General features: G+C 42.5%; 2 protein-coding genes across 3 annotated transcripts in view; one reads left to right on the top strand and one right to left on the bottom strand.

Annotated features, from left to right (window-relative positions):
* Positions 1-7,440, top strand: part of LOC123510773 (43 kDa receptor-associated protein of the synapse homolog) — a 95,271-nt gene extending 87,831 nt beyond the window's left edge. For both annotated transcript variants that reach the window (XM_045266140.1, XM_045266141.1), the window contains 7 exons: positions 2,421-2,619; positions 3,288-3,439; positions 3,723-4,230; positions 5,223-5,321; positions 5,923-6,114; positions 6,392-6,594; positions 6,706-7,440. In XM_045266140.1, the coding sequence (XP_045122075.1) occupies positions 2,421-2,619; positions 3,288-3,439; positions 3,723-4,230; positions 5,223-5,321; positions 5,923-6,114; positions 6,392-6,594; positions 6,706-6,898 (1,546 nt within the window). In that variant the 3' untranslated portion in view covers positions 6,899-7,440. The remainder of the gene's footprint in view (positions 1-2,420; positions 2,620-3,287; positions 3,440-3,722; positions 4,231-5,222; positions 5,322-5,922; positions 6,115-6,391; positions 6,595-6,705) is intronic.
* Positions 7,441-11,651: 4,211 nt separating this feature from the next.
* LOC123510775 (U4/U6.U5 tri-snRNP-associated protein 2-like) lies at positions 11,652-16,684 on the bottom strand. Its single transcript, XM_045266142.1, has 12 exons — positions 16,480-16,684; positions 15,603-15,743; positions 15,374-15,487; positions 15,072-15,247; positions 14,639-14,827; positions 14,187-14,357; positions 13,791-13,949; positions 13,537-13,665; positions 13,125-13,220; positions 12,463-12,564; positions 12,011-12,097; positions 11,652-11,859 (listed from the first exon to the last, which is right to left on the bottom strand). Exons 1-12 carry the CDS (start codon positions 16,562-16,564, stop codon positions 11,803-11,805), a joined length of 1,506 nt encoding a protein of 501 aa, XP_045122077.1. The 5' UTR covers positions 16,565-16,684; the 3' UTR covers positions 11,652-11,802.
* Between the last annotated feature and the right edge of the window lie 107 nt (positions 16,685-16,791).

The following is a 16,791-nucleotide window of genomic DNA, read 5'->3' as shown; positions in this document are numbered from 1 at the left end:
GATAATTCCACCCGATTGGCTACGTCACCTGACATCACGAGCTTCTCTTATTACAATTGGCTCACTTGAAAAAGGATAAAGATGGAAAAAAACATGTTCCAGAAGATTGAAAGGTGGGCACTGGGCTAGTAAACATAGCGTAAGATGATACGGGAAGTAAAGCAGTGCTGGGTGCTGTGGGTTGTTTTCTCGATCACGAACAAGTATTTGCGTCACATGCATTTTGTTAATATTCTAAAGTGAAGGAATCATTACAACTCGATGTGATTAAAGAACGAAAATAAATGTGTTCTCTTGCTTGATCTAATACATGGGTTCTCAATCTGGAGTTCGCGAATCCTCAGGGGTTCACAAGATTTCCAGGGGTATTTAGAAAGCTGATCCCATAATATCCTTTGCAATACCTCTAATATCATCCTTTGCGATACCACTGCACATTGAGTTAGAGTCACTAAATTAACATTCTGTAGGATATCAGATTACTGGGGGTTCGGCTTTAGATGGTCTCATCATAACTCGGGGTATTCTTATTGAGAAAAAAAGATTGATAAGCCTTAATCCAATACAACGGAAACTCATCTATTTCTTGAGACAAATAGATAAGTTTGTTTTCATTTAGTTACGAATGAGTCAGAATATGATTAATGTGAACTTGGGTTTGTGTTCTGTAAAGGCAAGCTAAAATTAGGAGGAATGTAAAAAAGACCAGCTAAATTAAAGGATTCACATCTCCAGAATAATGTTAAATTGTATCAGAGCCCACATTTCAGTAACATCCTAAAGCAACACAGTCCCAACATGCAAGACCAAGGGCACCCACTCTGGCAGCACTACACGCCTACCTCCTCCCTTGTGTAGGTTCACCACTATTCAAAACTTCACGAGACTGTTTCACATTAATTTCAAAGGCAAAGCAACATTACAGTGGCATGTGTTCTCCTCGTATCTCCTTCCAGAGAAATGAACACCACCATTACAGCCGCGCAATTTAATCTGAAGCATTAGTGATAAATAGGGTACATCGCTACAACACACATGATCTCGGAAACAAAGCGACGTCAACTAAACAATAACTATAACACTCTACCTCACTTTTCTCCTTCTTTTCGTCCCTGCAATGGTTCTCTCCAGGCGTACTCAGCTGTCCACGCATGATGCCCACACCACATCCATCTGCAGCTCCCGGGGAAGGCAGTTCTCGTGGCCGGATGCAATATTTATCACACTTCGGAAAGTAATAACCACCACAACCTCCACCTTGCGCTTTGCCACAGACCAAACTGTTCCAATACTCATATCATATTTCTTATTAACCATTATTCTCAGTACATTTTAATGAATTTACATATGAGAAATAAAAGCATTTTTAATTGTTATTAGGAACATCATTCAAACTGAAGGATAAAGAAACATGAATACTGCATCGTACCTTTAAAAACACTATCGTACTTGTGACCCGGATGCATGCCATGTTTATGAATTTATCAAATATATAAAGTAAGCTGGTACGGGTGTAGGTTAGCTGGTGTAGCAGCAACAGGGCCACGGCAGGCTGGTGTAGGTAGGCTAGGCTAGGCTGGAGCCCTCACACCGCACTGCTTAAAGGAGAACTATGTGAGCGTCTCTACCGCCTCTACCTCCCGCCTCCCCGTCACCCCATCATGCCACAGCCCGTCATGCCAGACCAGCCGCCTCCAGCCCTCAGCCCTGCAGCCCCACGCCCCCTACATGCCTCAGCGACAATCATCACCATCATCTCTCCACTCACGCACCCCCACGGCCACGAATTTAATGGAACTGACATTTGTTTTGCCTTGTTATCGTTTACTGGTACACCCACGTAGCGGTTTACTCACTCTCTCTCTCTCTCTCTCTCTCTCTCTCTCTCTCGTGACATATAGCACTATCATCGCCCCGCCATGACCGCCCCGCCTCGCTAAATCTAACATTCCACAAGCTTTTGCCATCACGATATTTTTATTGGCTAGATTTAACTCTATCTAAAGTTTTTAACAGGATCCTCGTGAGCCAGATTTAGGTCGCTCCCGTAACAGATTTTCCATTTTTTTTCTCTTTCCTTTTCATCTCTCTCTCTCTCTCTCTCTCTCTCTCTCTCTCTCTCTCTCTCTCTCTCTCTCTCTCTCTCTCAATATAATCCTAGTAGTAATATACTTTTTTTTGTGTGTGATGTAAAACGTTTTATTCATACAGGTGTTGAATGTCGCTGTAATAATCATAATAACATTACATAATTTACAACTGCACGTACCCAGACACACACACACACACGCACACACACACACACACATTCCTCCTATGATCCCTCAAATTCTTAGAACTTTTTTCATAAGCGAGTATTGCTGGATATTTGCTCGACCGACCGTAATCCACAGCAGCTGCCCGCCTTCTCCCCTCCACAGCCTACCGCCGCACCAGCTTTCCTCCAGCGCCCTCCTCCCCGATACCCCGGACACTGAGGGCATAGGAGGCTTGGGAGGGCTGGGAGGACTCGACGCAGGAGGTGATCTGGTGAGGAGCCGACAGCCGCCCCCTCCTTCCTTCTGGGACTGCCTCGTCTCCTGCCACGACCGTCTTGGGCAGCGTCTTGCACGGAAAAGGGTGAGGCTTGTGTCGTGTGTGTGTGCTTGTGTCTCTCTCTCTCTCTCTCTCTCGTTTTTTTTTTCTCTCTATTTTCCTCGAGTTTGTTACAAAGGGATTAAGAACACCATTTCTTCCTTCTGTTTTTTGTCCGATTCTTTTTCTTTCACATTTTCATGTTGGCTTTTTTTTTTTTCGTTTTCTCTATTGCCTCGCTGGAAAGGTGAGGCGATCATTCGTTTCCTGCCGTCCTGATTTCCTTCTATATTTCCTTCTTGTCGTTGTTTTTCATTTCTTCTTTGAATTGTGATTTTCTTAAAGGGAATAAGTCGAGGTTTCCAGATAAATGCTCGTCGGTTCTCGTCAATATTTTTTTTTTTTTTTATTTCTGAGTAGATTTCTGGGTTTCTTAAAGGGAATAAGTTGAAGGGGTGTACAAATATAATCATAAATCTGTCAGCCGAGGGGAAATGAGGCGGGTGAGGCAGAGGGCAGCGGGTGAGCTAATGGATGGGAAGGAAGGAAGTCTGAAGGTGGCCGGACAGGCGAGGGATGACGAGAGGCGGAACGAGAATGTTGCAGGCTGTTTTCGGTTGACACTCAAGGCACTGTTTAATGTCAGATGTGAAGAGGCCACTGTTATCATCTGTCTGATTAGCAGCGTGTACAGGTGTGGTGTGTACCTACAGGTGGAGCAAGGGGTGCGCCTGTACAACCAGCAGAAGCACATGGCAGCCGTGAAGAAGTGGAAGCAGGCGTTGCGACGCATCAACAAAGACAATGATCGCTTCATTACCCTCGGTTACCTGAGCCAGGCACACCTTGACTGGGGCCGTTACAGGTGAGTTCCTTCACATACTTAGCTACCTCTAGGGACACGCCTTCACGCGGGATGGAAGGAGCAGTGTAGTGTGTGGAGATACAAGTTTTAACATATTACTCTCTACCTCGCTTTTTTAGAATTGATAAATCTGATGCACACATTCTTTGATAACCGTTGTGCGTATCCTCCATGCTGTAATAGTTCAAGCTGATAATATAGCATGACTGACGAGACTCCTGAATATGTTACAGTGGCCTGTGCTAAGGTTTCTGTTCAGGTTCTCACTTCTGCCTCTCCCTAGGGAAATGTTGGACTTCGGGTTCCAGCAGCTGGACATTGCCAACGAGATGGACTCACCTATGCTGAGGGCCGAGGCTTACCTCACCATCGCGCGGGCCAATGAGCGGCTGGGTAACTTGGAGAAGGCCGTGTCCTACTGCCGCCACTCCCTGTACAACCAGTGTGACCAGTCCCGCACCACTGGCTACGTGCAGCTCACCCTCGGCAACACCTACGTCACCTACTCCAGCTTTAGCAAGGCCATCGAGCACTACGAGCTGGCCCTCAAGGTGTCCAGGAGCATCCACGACACCGCCCTCGAACTGCAAGTGTACTGCGGCCTCGGCCACACCTTCTGTCTCCTTCAAGACTATGAAAAATCGCTTTCGTTCAGCGCCAAAGCTTTTGAACTTTCTAAAACCTTCCACATCCTTGACCTCAACTCTAAGTACCAGAGGCTGTCGTTAGTGACGCTGGCCACGCCGCTCAGGAAGCTGGGCCGCCTACCGGAGGCGAGGGACTGCTGCCAGGTGAGTGCTTGTACCAGTGGGCGGTGGCTGACGCATCTGTGTTTCTGTGAGTCCTTAATGCTGCACATCAAAGCACAGAAGCCTTGCTGCGACACAAATGAACGTGCCTTTGTTGTTGAAATTAATGTGAACCTGCCTGTGTGTATTTACCTCGTTATGACAAAGGAAAAAAGAGTGCACATGATGCTCATACTGCTCTGTTTGCATATCTATTACTATCTTACCTCTCCTTAAATGCATAAATACTTTTATTTTGGCATAGACAATTCTGTCACTCAGGTTATTCGAGACTTCTAAATTTCTATGAGAGAAATTACCTTTTCAAGTCTCTTCTACAAGTACTGTAGTTCCTTTCAGATTTTTTCCATGGCCCCTTCGTCTCTTCCGCCCCCTCCCTCCCTCCTTCCACACTTTTTGCTTTCAGCTTTCTATCCACTTATAATATTATTATATTAATTAAGAATATGAGGAGCAAGCCAAGTTATTCTGTAATCATTGCTTGCTCCTCATATTCTAAACTAATATTTTCTCTTCTCTTCGGAGTTTCACGCATTTAGTTCTTGCTTGTATCTGTTTTGCAAGCCGGTCGGTCTTCATCTTTTTCATGCCTCATCCTCTCTATTGGGTCTTGCTGATGCGCATCTACTACTGAGCCAATCTTTGCTACGTGCGTGTGTATATTATAAAATCCCTCACACAAGTACCCCACCACATACTAAAATTCCCGTATCCAAGTGTCAAAGAGCTTTAGAGATTATCACCTGTGTTGAATAATTGAGCCGGGCCTCCAGCCTTGCCATGGCAACGGGCACGCGGCCTCCCAGCTCACCTCACTCCACGGCCGCCGCTCCTCCGCCTTCACGTGAAAGGAAGGAGCGGCACCTAAGGGGTATACATGACCCTTTCTTAATTAAGTGTGTGTGTGTGTGTGTGTGTGTGTGTGTGTGTGTGTGTGTGTGTGTGTGTGTGTGACGATTGTATTATATCAACAGGACGCACTCAAGCTGGCCCTGACAGCTGGAGACCGGCCCACCCACGCTCGCTGCCTGGCCATTCTCGCAGACATCCACCGCCAGTGTCTGGACGTGCAGGTCAGCCAAAGCCTCGCCCACTATTCACCACTTAATGTTTTCCTCTATATGTGTGTGTATGTGTGTGTGTGTGTGTGTGTGTGTGTGTGTGTGTGTGTGTGTGTGTGTGTGTGTGTGTGTGTGTGTGTGTGTGTGTGTGTGTGTGAGTGGCTGGGTGTGGGTGTTATATTGTAAACATTTTCCTGAATGTTTAAGAGAGAGAGAGAGAGAGAGAGAGAGAGAGAGAGAGAGAGAGAGAGAGAGAGAGAGAGAGAGAGAGAGAGAGAGAGAGAGAGAGAGAGAGAGAGAGAGAGAGAGAGAGGAGGGGGATAAAGGAGGTATGAGAAGCATGGAGATGGGGAGAGGGACAAGGAGGGCTATGTGGAAGGTAGGCCTATGATACACATCAGAGGCAGCTCTAGCCAAAGACACTTGCCATGAGAAAAACCATGATAGATGTCACTTAAGTTAGAAATATAGATGGGGAAACTGCATTAACTAGGAAGCCAACTGTATGTAACAAGGCTAAACAGCTTTAAATGTGGCAGACTCCAAGGCCACATATACAAACACAGGTGAATTGTGCCTTTCCTTGCTCACACCTACTTGTCCCTTGGTGCAGCGGGCCTACAAGCGCTATGAGGCAAGCATGCAGATGATGGTGCACCTGGAGGACCGCCAGGGACAGCTCATCGCCATCAACGGCATGGCCAAGACGCTGGGTTTGATGCGCCGCCAGTCAAAGATCTGTGACTGCCGGCCGCTGGAGATCAACAATAAAGTGATTGATCTTGCCTCCTCCCTGGGCTGCAAGGTGGGTCTGTGGGTTGTGTATGCTGGCAGGTCAAGCTGGTCAAGTAGTGTTTAGTCAGGTCATGTGGATATTTTGTTAGGCAGATTAGCTATTCAAATAATTCCTTCCTGTTTCCATGATGTGGTGGTGAAAAAAACAGGGGAAAAAATACATGTGTAAATAATACAGCAAAAGGACTGAGAAGATCAGTAACTTTAAAAAATGTCCTTTAAAAGAGAACAGGCTATTGCATCTCCTTTACTTCATCTTTAATTCGTGTTCTCTCTCTCATGCTCAGCTCATCATGCGGTCAGCCCACCTCCGCCTGGCAGAGCTGTACCGCATCCTCAATGATGACCAGAATGACGGCCTGCAGGAGCGCCTGGCAGCGTGCCTGGCTGAGGAAATGGAACTGATATGTGGGGTGTGCCAGGAGAGATATGGAGACCAGGGTGGAAACTCCCTTGAGGCTCTCCCCTGCTCTCACATCTTCCACTCCAAGTAAGTCTGCAGCACTCACTGGATTTCCTCCTGCTTACAGTGTCTTGATCATTTAAGTTATTTTGTATCATCTGATGTTCCTCTGATCCCTACATGTGCCTTGCCCTGCAGGTGTGTGAGGGACCTCATGGCGTCAAGTGACCGTAAGAAGAAAAAACGCATCTGCCCAGACTGCCGCAAATCGCTCAACTCCCGCCTCATGCTTATTTGCTATGATGAATTAAAGTCAGCTTGCAATGATGGCCGCGTGCCCTCCTTCCCCCGCTATCACCCGTCTCCCTGCTCAGATGACCAGCCCCTCTGATACTCAACCATCCAGTCCCCATCATCGCTAAAGGAAGATCTCTGCTTCTGGCTGTTCTGCTGCACATAATCCTGGCAAGAGTGGAGGCTGGGTGGCTGTGGCTGGGACTGTGGGTGTGTTCTCAGTGTACTGGCATGAGCAGCCAAATATGTCCTAGGAAGGTTCAGAGATCAAGTTTACAAGATTCCTGAAACTTTCCTCTGACAATCAACACAGAATAGAAACACTGTGTGAGGATGCTTAGAGTAATGATGTTGCCTGCCAACACTTCTGCCACCACTTGGGTTGTGTCACTGACTCAAGGCAGCATGAGAGAAAAATGCACCTCAGTCTTGTCTCTGGTTGCTGTGCTCACGTTGAACTGCATCTCACTTAGAGAGAGATTGGTGGGAGGGTCACCTGCCATCATCTCTAACTGCCAGACTTCATAGCTTAGAGCAGTCTTTTGGGAGCCAGACTGAATAAACTCTTATACAGTGTTGACGTTCTTGTTGCATATTATTAAGGAGATTTAGATGTGTATAAATAAACTCATAACTTTCTCCTTATTGTGTGGAAAAACTGTGGTATATTTTCACACCAACTAACCAGGAAAAACTCACAACTTCATGCAAATACAAGGTGATGCAAGCTGGCAGTGCTACCCCATGATCTGAACTGTTACTGTTACATCTTTTTTTCTACTGTGGGTACTGTCAAGTGGCAATATTTATTTGGTAAGAGCCTTGACAATCACTAAATGGAATAGTTTTACCAAGATAAGAGTATGAGAACATGTGTTGTTCAGATGGAGACTGTTCTTGCCCTGTTCTGTTTGGGGTAAAGACCACAACAAACCACGGAAAAAAATACTGATCTTCCAATTGGCCAAAACGGAACCCAAGTGTCAAGTGATGCATGCTGAGTCTGTACTTCTCACCTACAAGACTGGCTAAGACTCTGAGATGGAATTTTAAGGAACACAACCAACTTTAAATAATATGGGAAAACGTTAATTACTTCCTATAGTCTCTCTTATTTTGGGATAATCTGATTAAGTATGAATTATGGTGAGGAATCAAATCCTGTATATATATTTTTTTCTTGGTAGAAGATAGCTTCTTTGTGGTGAGGGAGATGAGCAGGGTTGTGCCACGAAGGGTCAGCCGTGTGTGTGTGTGTGTGAGAGAGAGAGAGAGAGAGAGAGAGAGAGAGAGAGAGAGAGAGAGAGAGAGAGAGAGAGAGAGAGAGAGAGAGAGAGAGAGAGAGAGAGAGAGAGAGAGAGAGAGAGAGAGAGAGAGTCTTTTCTTACTGCATGTTTATCTTTTTTCTGCGTGTCAGTCATAGCTATTATGCCTTTTGGAGTTAGTTATTTCAATTGACATCTTGTTACTGCTGCTACTGTTAAAAATATGGTCCATGTCAGTTTGTGTGTGTGTATGAAACATTATATGCAAGGGAAGGAGGGACTGCTCCTGCAGTGACTCTGCTGTTATGGGTATCTTTTTTTCCAGCAGTAATGATAGGGTTGTTTGTTCCTATGAAATTATTATATTTATCTAATTTGTAAGCTATACAGGCAAATGCAGGTCAGATCCATTATATATGATAATCTGCTTTAGTCAAAGAAAATATGCATAATGGAATAGGTAATTATATAATATGTAAGCTGAAGTATAATATATTTGTGTTACGCGTGCTTCACGAGGGCAGTTGTTAAGGACAGGCAGACGCTGAGACAAATCAGGTTCAGGAAATGCATTAAGGAAAGGCATAATTTCCCACTATAGATACACTGTATGATGAATGTTGGAAGAGCATATCTATTCTTGTATTTTCTTATTGGCAGCGTGTTGAATGCCTACCATGTAATTACTTCACAGAGAGACTTTGTACTTCCATGACACAGCTTAACTTGCTAACACCAAAGAAATGTTGTACCCTGTATCTGAACACTTCCTGTGCTGATGGTACCAACTCAACACTTGGCTCGGCAGGACAGCAATTCCCTGTGAGCAGACTTGGTGGCATTGCAACAAGCTATGCACTTCCTGATGTGTGCTATCAACTTTCATAACACCCATGTGACTGAAGACCATACTAGAATGTGTATCACAATATGCAAGTGGAAAAGTACATGTGTTGTAGATGTACTTGATCAGATTGAAAAGACAGAAGGCCTCAGCAAGGTATGACCAAGGCAGGTGCACCAGTCACATATAATGTGTATGACACGACACCCTGCAAGAAATCTCCTTTGGCATGACTTGGTGCACAGCATACTTCAGTGCACTCTCTATGCAAACAACCTTGAGTAACCTGGTGCTTATCCTCTCCATGTCTGCTCTGTGCCAAGATGTATACAGCAACACTCACAACCACACAACACAAGCAGCGAGAGGTGTAGCATCTGTATATTAGGACATAATGTAATATCCTTAAGAACTGTATGAGTGATTCCTCAGAGAAACTTTCCTTGAATTTATCTGGGGATAGGAGTCCCCATGCAGGTGTAGGGGGGCAGGAGTGTGTTGGGCAGCCCCTGGCAGGGTGTATGGTGCTGCAGGGGCTACCCTGTGATGTGTGAGGGACAGGCCACGTGGGTCCTACTTTGTATCGAATCCAAAGTGCCAACAAACTCAAAATTCCTGTAAAGGATGTTGTGGCAGCTACTATAATATTTAAGACATGCCAGAAACATGAAAGAAGCATATTTTTTCTAAGCTGTGTTGTGTAACACTGGAGAGCACTAGTGTGTGCATGCCTGGTCTGAGCTTGACTCCTGGTAAGTGGGCGAGCCCTCAAGATTAGAGGTAATAAGATAAAGTAATATTTTAACAAGTTTTATATATATATGGTATACATATAAATGGTTGCTATGAAGCCTTGGTAATCATTCCAATGTGCTCAAGATGCTGTGTTCAGCACTTTTGTAACAGTAGCTGAAGAACTTTGAAATACCTCATGGTATGTATATCCCCTTCTCCAATACTGATTTGTGATCATAATATATCAAAAATACTTTATATGCACTATCTACGTATCAGCAATACTACTGAACTGAGATTATTGATAGAGGTTATCCACTATCTTTTGGTCTCTACTATTAATATTCATTTTACTTAATATTAGCTCAAGTTAAGTAGATTACAATCACGCTTTGTTACTCCTTCGCTTCAGCTGTGCTCGGTATACTCTCCTGCTGACTGCTGATCTGCTGATTTCTAGATTACTTGTAGGGCCTTCAGTCACATATGATTTCTCAAGGTGTGCGAGTTAACTGTGTCACGAGCAAATGATCCATTTCCATGGTTTCACCGTATGACTGTAACCTTTATAATATATGTATGTTTTCCACTGGCCTCCTCTGCCACTCCTTGTACACTGACGGTGGGTGTGAGGGAGGCTGAGCCCAGAGGTGATGTGAGGGGATGTGGGGCATGGTGGAGCAGGATGTGCATGACTCTCTGGATGCAAGGGAACCATTCTTTTCCTTTGGTTGAAATGATGCTTCACTCAAATGTGACATTCACTTCAGCCAAAATGTTGAACAATTCCAAATGCAATGTTTGGAAATGGAGAGTGAAAAATTTGGTTTGCTCAAATATCACAAACACTACAGCTTCACCTATTGGTATAAATAATTTAATATTTCACAGTTAAAATAATAAATAATGCAATATTATAACTGTCAATATTTTCCATCTAAATAAAAAGGAATGTTAAATTTCTCAAGTTCACGTATTCTTCAGTCTTCACATCTTTACTGAAATCTGGCAACCAATGACGTAGTGAATCTGTAAATTATTTGTCCTTCCCCACCCCCTCCTGGGTCACCCCAAGCTGTGCAGAGAGACAATCAAACACAGGTGTGTGGGAACGCTTAGGAGACGAGAGAGAGAGAGAGAGAGAGAGAGAGAGAGAGAGAGAGAGAGAGAGAGAGAGAGAGAGAGAGAGAGAGAGAGAGAGAGAGAGAGAGAAAGAGAGACTATGAAAGAGAGAATAGAGAGAGAGAGAGAGAGAGAGAGAGAGAGAGAGAGAGAGAGAGAGAGAGAGAGAGAGAGAGAGAGAGAGAGAGAGAGAGAGAGAGAGAGAGAGAGAGAGAGAGAGAGAGAGAGAGAGAGAGAGAGAGAGAGAGAGAGAGAGAGAGAGAGAGGGGAGGGGGGAAGCCTTCCTCTCCTGGCCAGTAGTCTCCAGTGTCATGGTGTGCTAGTGTCCTGAGGGTCTGTCTGTGGGCGCTGGCAGGCCGGGCTGAGTGCACCTTCCTTTGGCAGCTTTGTGCAGTCTTGCAGACTTGTCACAATTAGGACTTCTGCTCTGCCAGCTTTAACCTACATACTAAGACTCATCTTGAGAAAAACAGAAAAAGAAAAAAAAAGAAAAAAAAGAAAAAAAGCTTTCTAGTTTTTTTTTTTCAGGAGTAACCCTGAATGTTATGTGCACATTTAATAATCTGTAAAGGTTAATCTTGTATTCTCCAGCCTTCATATGTTCTAGAGTGTAGCTTTATAAATAATTAAACATTTTATTTGCTTTTGCATTGCCACTGTCTTTGCAATTCTTAGTTCCATAAATAATCCCCCACTAAACAAAACATGGATATCACAAGGATAATTTGGACACTGAATGTAAAACTGAAATATTGCACATGAAATAATTCAAGATACTTTCTCGGCTCTTTTTTTGACTAACAAATATGAATAATGAACTTAAATTCAGTAACAATAGTAAATTTACAAAGAATATATGGAAATTATGAATGAAATATGTACACTGTTAATTAAAAACTTTAATTCAAAACACTTAGTGAACAGTTTCTGACGTTAAATAGCCACAGTGTCTTCAGTTGATGTGAAGCCTTTACAAACTGGGAATGAAGAATACATACAGTGTACAGGACGGTTAGTTCACATGCCTCCCAGCCTTCAAGAACCTTTCTTGCTATCCTGTGTTTTTACCTTACAGTTCTGCATCTCATATATCTGAAAGTTTACAAAGTTCACATGAGTTAATTGTAATATAGTATCATTGTTCTCATCAAATATGTTACTCATGTAAGTGTTTTGGTAAGCAGCCACATGTCAGCCTGTAACCCTTCCAGTGATGTCATCCCCACCATTTCTCAACTCTTACCTGAATGTACGACTCTGTGAGGGTCAACATTTGGGGCTCAATCTCCTTCACATGGAGGTCCTGCAGCTCATACCACTTGCCGGTGCCCTGAGGAGGAAGGACACCATGTACACAGGATTTCTCATGATTCATTTTCCATAAAGTTGCATCAGCTCACTGCCACAACTTAACCTGATGTCAATTTTGAGGCACTTTTCCTCATTTTGTAAGTGGGGATCAGACATTTTTTATGCACTATTAAATTTACAGGAGAAATACAAAAGCTGACTTATCATTAGAATCTTTCAGATTCGTAAACCTTTCAGGTGGAATTCAGGAAAACTAAGCTTATAAGATAAAAAACAAGATGAACCTAGACCAGATAAAACAATACATATTACAGCACAGACACTCCTTTTATTCACTTTCCCACTCACAGACAAGCCAGACACAGGGAGCATGTGGTGACGTACCTTGTGCAGGATGTGACATCGATAAGTCCCTGAAACCGGGTCTCCGTCATGCACAATGTTGGCCACCAGGTCATACACAGGCTCCTTATGTCGCTCCTTCACCTGGGGACAGTTTTTTTCATTTTTATGTAGGATGGGTAATCTGGCCAAGGGCAACAAAAATGAATAAACAACAAAAAGGCACACTTAGATGCCAGTGCCTGAGCAGGTCCAAGAGAGTTGAGAGAAGCAGGCAGGGAGTTCTAGAGTTTATCAGAGAAAAGGGATTATTGAATCTGAGTACTAGCTAACTCTTGCATTAATGAGGTATGCACACTTCAATAAGGTATGCCAAGTATCCATGCTTTCCCTTAACCCTCAACTGCCCATGTGGATGAATATCGCCAAGTTTCTATTAAACTTAACATTTGCTATGTCTATTTGGATGAATTCATATATTGTTATAAATTTACTGACAAGAGGTTTCAAGACATTTGTTCCTTAATTTTGGCTAATTTTTTACCACTCTTCGAGGGAACCAGCACTTCAAGTGAGCCTTTTTTTTTATATTTTGTTGCCCTTGGCTGGTTTCCCTCTTGCATAAAAAATAAATAAATAAATAAATAAAAAGTGAAATATCAGGTTATTCACATATTAGCAACATGACAGACACACTCACTTACTTCCTCGGTCAAATACTCAGCAACATCAATATTCTTTACAGGGAAGTTGACAATGGTTGGATTCTTCTCAGTGTAGAAAGTGTTCTTGGTGAATCTCTGAAGATTTACCAAGCAAAAAAGGAAATTCAGTTATTTAACACAAACAAAATCCATATCAAGATTATCTCCATACATCATTATTAGCAATTTGTACACTTGCAGTTTCCTATATACAGTTACATTGATATTTATAGTATAATTTGACATTTGCAAACTACATTTGAAAGTCAAATCTTTTTACCAAGAGGCATGTATGATGAGTGGATTTTCTCATATATCTTACAATAAACTCTATGAGTGGAAATACTAACAATGACACCTATTTGTTCAGATGTAAAGAAAGCAAATATAACAATGATGAGTGAGGCCTAACCTTATGGTAGAGGATGAGATAAGGGGGCAGGCCTGTTAGCTGGAACTTCTTCAAAATACTTTCTTTGTAAGTCTGATATTCCTTGCCAGTCTTGCCATCAAACTTACTCAGCAGCACATACAAGCTCACCTGAAACCATTAAATAAATATGCATGTATCTAATGTCATTTTGACGGGTCCATACAATAATTATTCAAACAAACATTATTCTCAAAAACTACACCATTACACAAGCAAGGATTCAGTGGTGTTACTTGTGGAATGATGTTTTCTTTCTTCTCATCCTTAAAGAGGGGAGGCTGCGGTAGATCACAGGTGAGGTACAGGAAGGGAGACTCCTCCATCTTCATCTGGTAATCCTCCGTCTCCAGCAGACGATTCCGATCTTTCTCATCAATCTCCACAGGCAGGATCTGTACGGGGAATCAAATTAATCTCTGAGTGCTCAATGCTTAACATGTTCCTCATAGATGGTATGTTGTGGTGCATCTACAGCAGTGTGTCTACATGAGTGCATACAGACAGAAGTGAGTATTAGTCCAATCAAATATACATGAATTATTAGCAAGTACCAACTGTCATGATTTCTGCTGTTCCTTGGCTATGACAGTAGCAATGCTTGTCCCAGTAAATTTCCTCCCAAAGCTCACCTTTTGTGAAGTGATGCACATGGTGCCCCTGAAGCAGCGGTTGATGATGGTGCTCTTCCTCTTTGGGGTCTTGAGGCCCAGATGCATGGAATTCAGTATCCAGGACAGAATCTGAATAGCATCTCCCTGCACTGTGAACTGGAACCTTTTTTTGCTGCAAGACACAACTGCCTGGAAAAAAAAAAGTTTAATTTCTAGAAATACAGGTATTGCAGTTCCAATATGATTAACAATTACTTATATAGCTGACTTTCCAGAATCTGTACTATCCAGTTTGCTCCATGTGGTGATATGAAAAGGAGGATAATAATAATGGCCTTAAAAAAAAAAAAAAAAAAAAAAAAAAAAACTCTTAAGCAATACCCATTTTCCTCACACATTCATCATTCCCTGACAAGAACAATTTCCAGGCACCCACACATAACTCAACATTTGAACGGCTTCCTTCTGACCTGCAGCATCTCATGAGGTGAGACATGAGCCTTGAAGTTCCTTGGATTCCACAGTTTGCGCACCAACTCCCCAAATCTGGTGATGAGTGGGAACATAGCTAGGCCCTGAGTGCCTGGTGCATGGTGGATGTGACTGTAGTTGCTCGGATCCAGGAAATAATTTCTAAGTGGTGTGATATTTGATAATGCCTAAAAGAAGAGACAATGTATCAGTAGTAAACTTGTGAAATTTCATTCTCTATATGAACAATACATATATGTAAAAAAAATAAATAAATAATGAGATTAAAATAAGAACATAGCCAGAAAATTGAGAATAGACAATCAGCAAAATACATCTGTGTGGCAAGAAAGTAACATCCATCTACCATTTGCTACAGGAATTTACTATTTTAAATTCCTGTACACTTAAACACCAGTATGACGGCAATACCTGTAACACAACATTGCAGTAATCATTGGCTTTGATGTTGTTCAGACCAACAATTCCCGGGAGGTAGAGAGTGCCGTCATATGCCCGACTCATCTTGCTCTGATTCACCTTGTGCAGGATGTAGTCTCGGGAAAAAGTAGGATTTACTACAAAGATTATGTCATTCAAGGAGGAATCTGTAAAGAAAATGTACAATGGCTGTCAGCTGGCAGTGTTATTAAAAATCAGTATAATTCATGAAGATATAAATGGGCTATATTACAGATAATGATCATTAACTGAGAGACTTCTTGAATATTTACCAATAATCTCATAATTATCAGGAAGACAATAGAAACGAAGAGTTTGAAGATTGAGGAATACGTGGTGAGCATCAGAAACACTGTGGGTGTATGCATGAGTGTTTGGACCTCGCCCTGGGGAAACACATGGAACACACATTAATAAAAATTAATAAAGGTATTGTGTAAAAACTCATTGTATACATAACATTACTACTACTTTACATAACAAATAAATATAATTGCTTACCTTGGAAGTACTTGCCACAGACCAGACATGCATATACATTGATCCTTGAGAGGGACACACTGCACAGCTTCTCAAAATCAAAGTCCAGCATGTGACGGTTGATGGTGTCCAAGTAAGGGCAGAGACGAGACTTCTTCTTTTCTGAATGACAAGGTTTAGCTATGAGCAGCTACTTGAATTATACTTTTCATTCAGCATTATGGTAAACTTGCCATAACATTCAGCTCATCTACAAAAATCCCTACTCGGAATGATGAAATAAGAATGGATTTAGTATCTGGATGATGCAGTTTGGTGAAAGTGTCTTAAAATTTCCTGTAGCTTACATCCCATTACTGTATGACATGACAGCTTGAACCATTGAGGATGTGGATCACTAAAATAATACCTTCCAGTTCACTCTGGATTTACTGAGTCAAAATTAACTTTCAGGTATTCAAGATTCAGTATGAAAAAAACCTGCAATATGAAATATCATGAAATATGGAGAACAAATCCAACTAACAACAGATAGTTATATTCCTAAGATGTGCTAGAACACCCATAGGCAAACAAAATACTGATGAATTACCATTACACACTCCCACAACTATTACGATCCCCAAACTGCATTAATTGAAAAACACCCAATCAAGGCAAAGATAATACTAACTGAATGAATTCTTATTGTTTCCTAACATAGTGTTCACGACTTAAAAAAAAAAAAAAAGTAATATTTCATGTAAAACAAAAACAAACAAACAAAAAATCATTGTCTGGAAATAAGAAGGCTGAGGTTACATCCATAGTACCCTAAATTTGAGCCAAGCATCCTCCCTGCAGGCGTTACCCTAAGCCCAGCGGTCCAGCCTCACATCAGCTTCCTTGCTATACTAACTCTTATCATGCCTGTCCTCGCCGCCCCACTCAAATTCTCTTTTCAAGGCGGCTTTGGTGTCCGTGTTGCCATTGGAATTGTCCATGGTGGTGAGTAGCGGGGTGTGGGGTGTCCGTGCCTCGCCACTCGCCAGCCCTCGCCGCAGGTCTGGGTCTGGGCGTTGTGTACAAACAGACAGCTGAGATAAACGTTTCTCGCGGCTCGGCACTGCTCATTGCTCAAACAGGCGCTACAGGAACCACCACAATAATTATTATTAATGTCATTTAGCTGCTAGTGATTGTTTTTTTCTTTTTTTGGATTTTTTTTATT

This window comes from Portunus trituberculatus, chromosome 30, assembly GCF_017591435.1.
Source record: "Portunus trituberculatus isolate SZX2019 chromosome 30, ASM1759143v1, whole genome shotgun sequence".
Taxonomy (NCBI): domain Eukaryota; kingdom Metazoa; phylum Arthropoda; class Malacostraca; order Decapoda; family Portunidae; genus Portunus; species Portunus trituberculatus.
Note: the sequence above shows the minus strand (reverse complement) of the source record. Positions and strands in the feature narration are given on the sequence as shown.

Bases quoted from the DNA above. Each gene is read 5' to 3' on its own strand.
- LOC123510775 (XM_045266142.1), bottom strand. From the start codon at position 16,564: ATGGACAATTCCAATGGCAACACGGACACCAAAGCCGCCTTGAAAAGA. The intron at 15,744-16,479 runs GTTAGTATAGCA...CTTGTCATTCAG, and splicing joins CGAGGACAGGCATGATAAGA to AAAAGAAGAAGTCTCGTCTC. The intron at 11,860-12,010 runs GTAAGAGTTGAG...GTAAACTTTCAG, and splicing joins TCACAGAGTCGTACATTCAG to ATATATGAGATGCAGAACTG.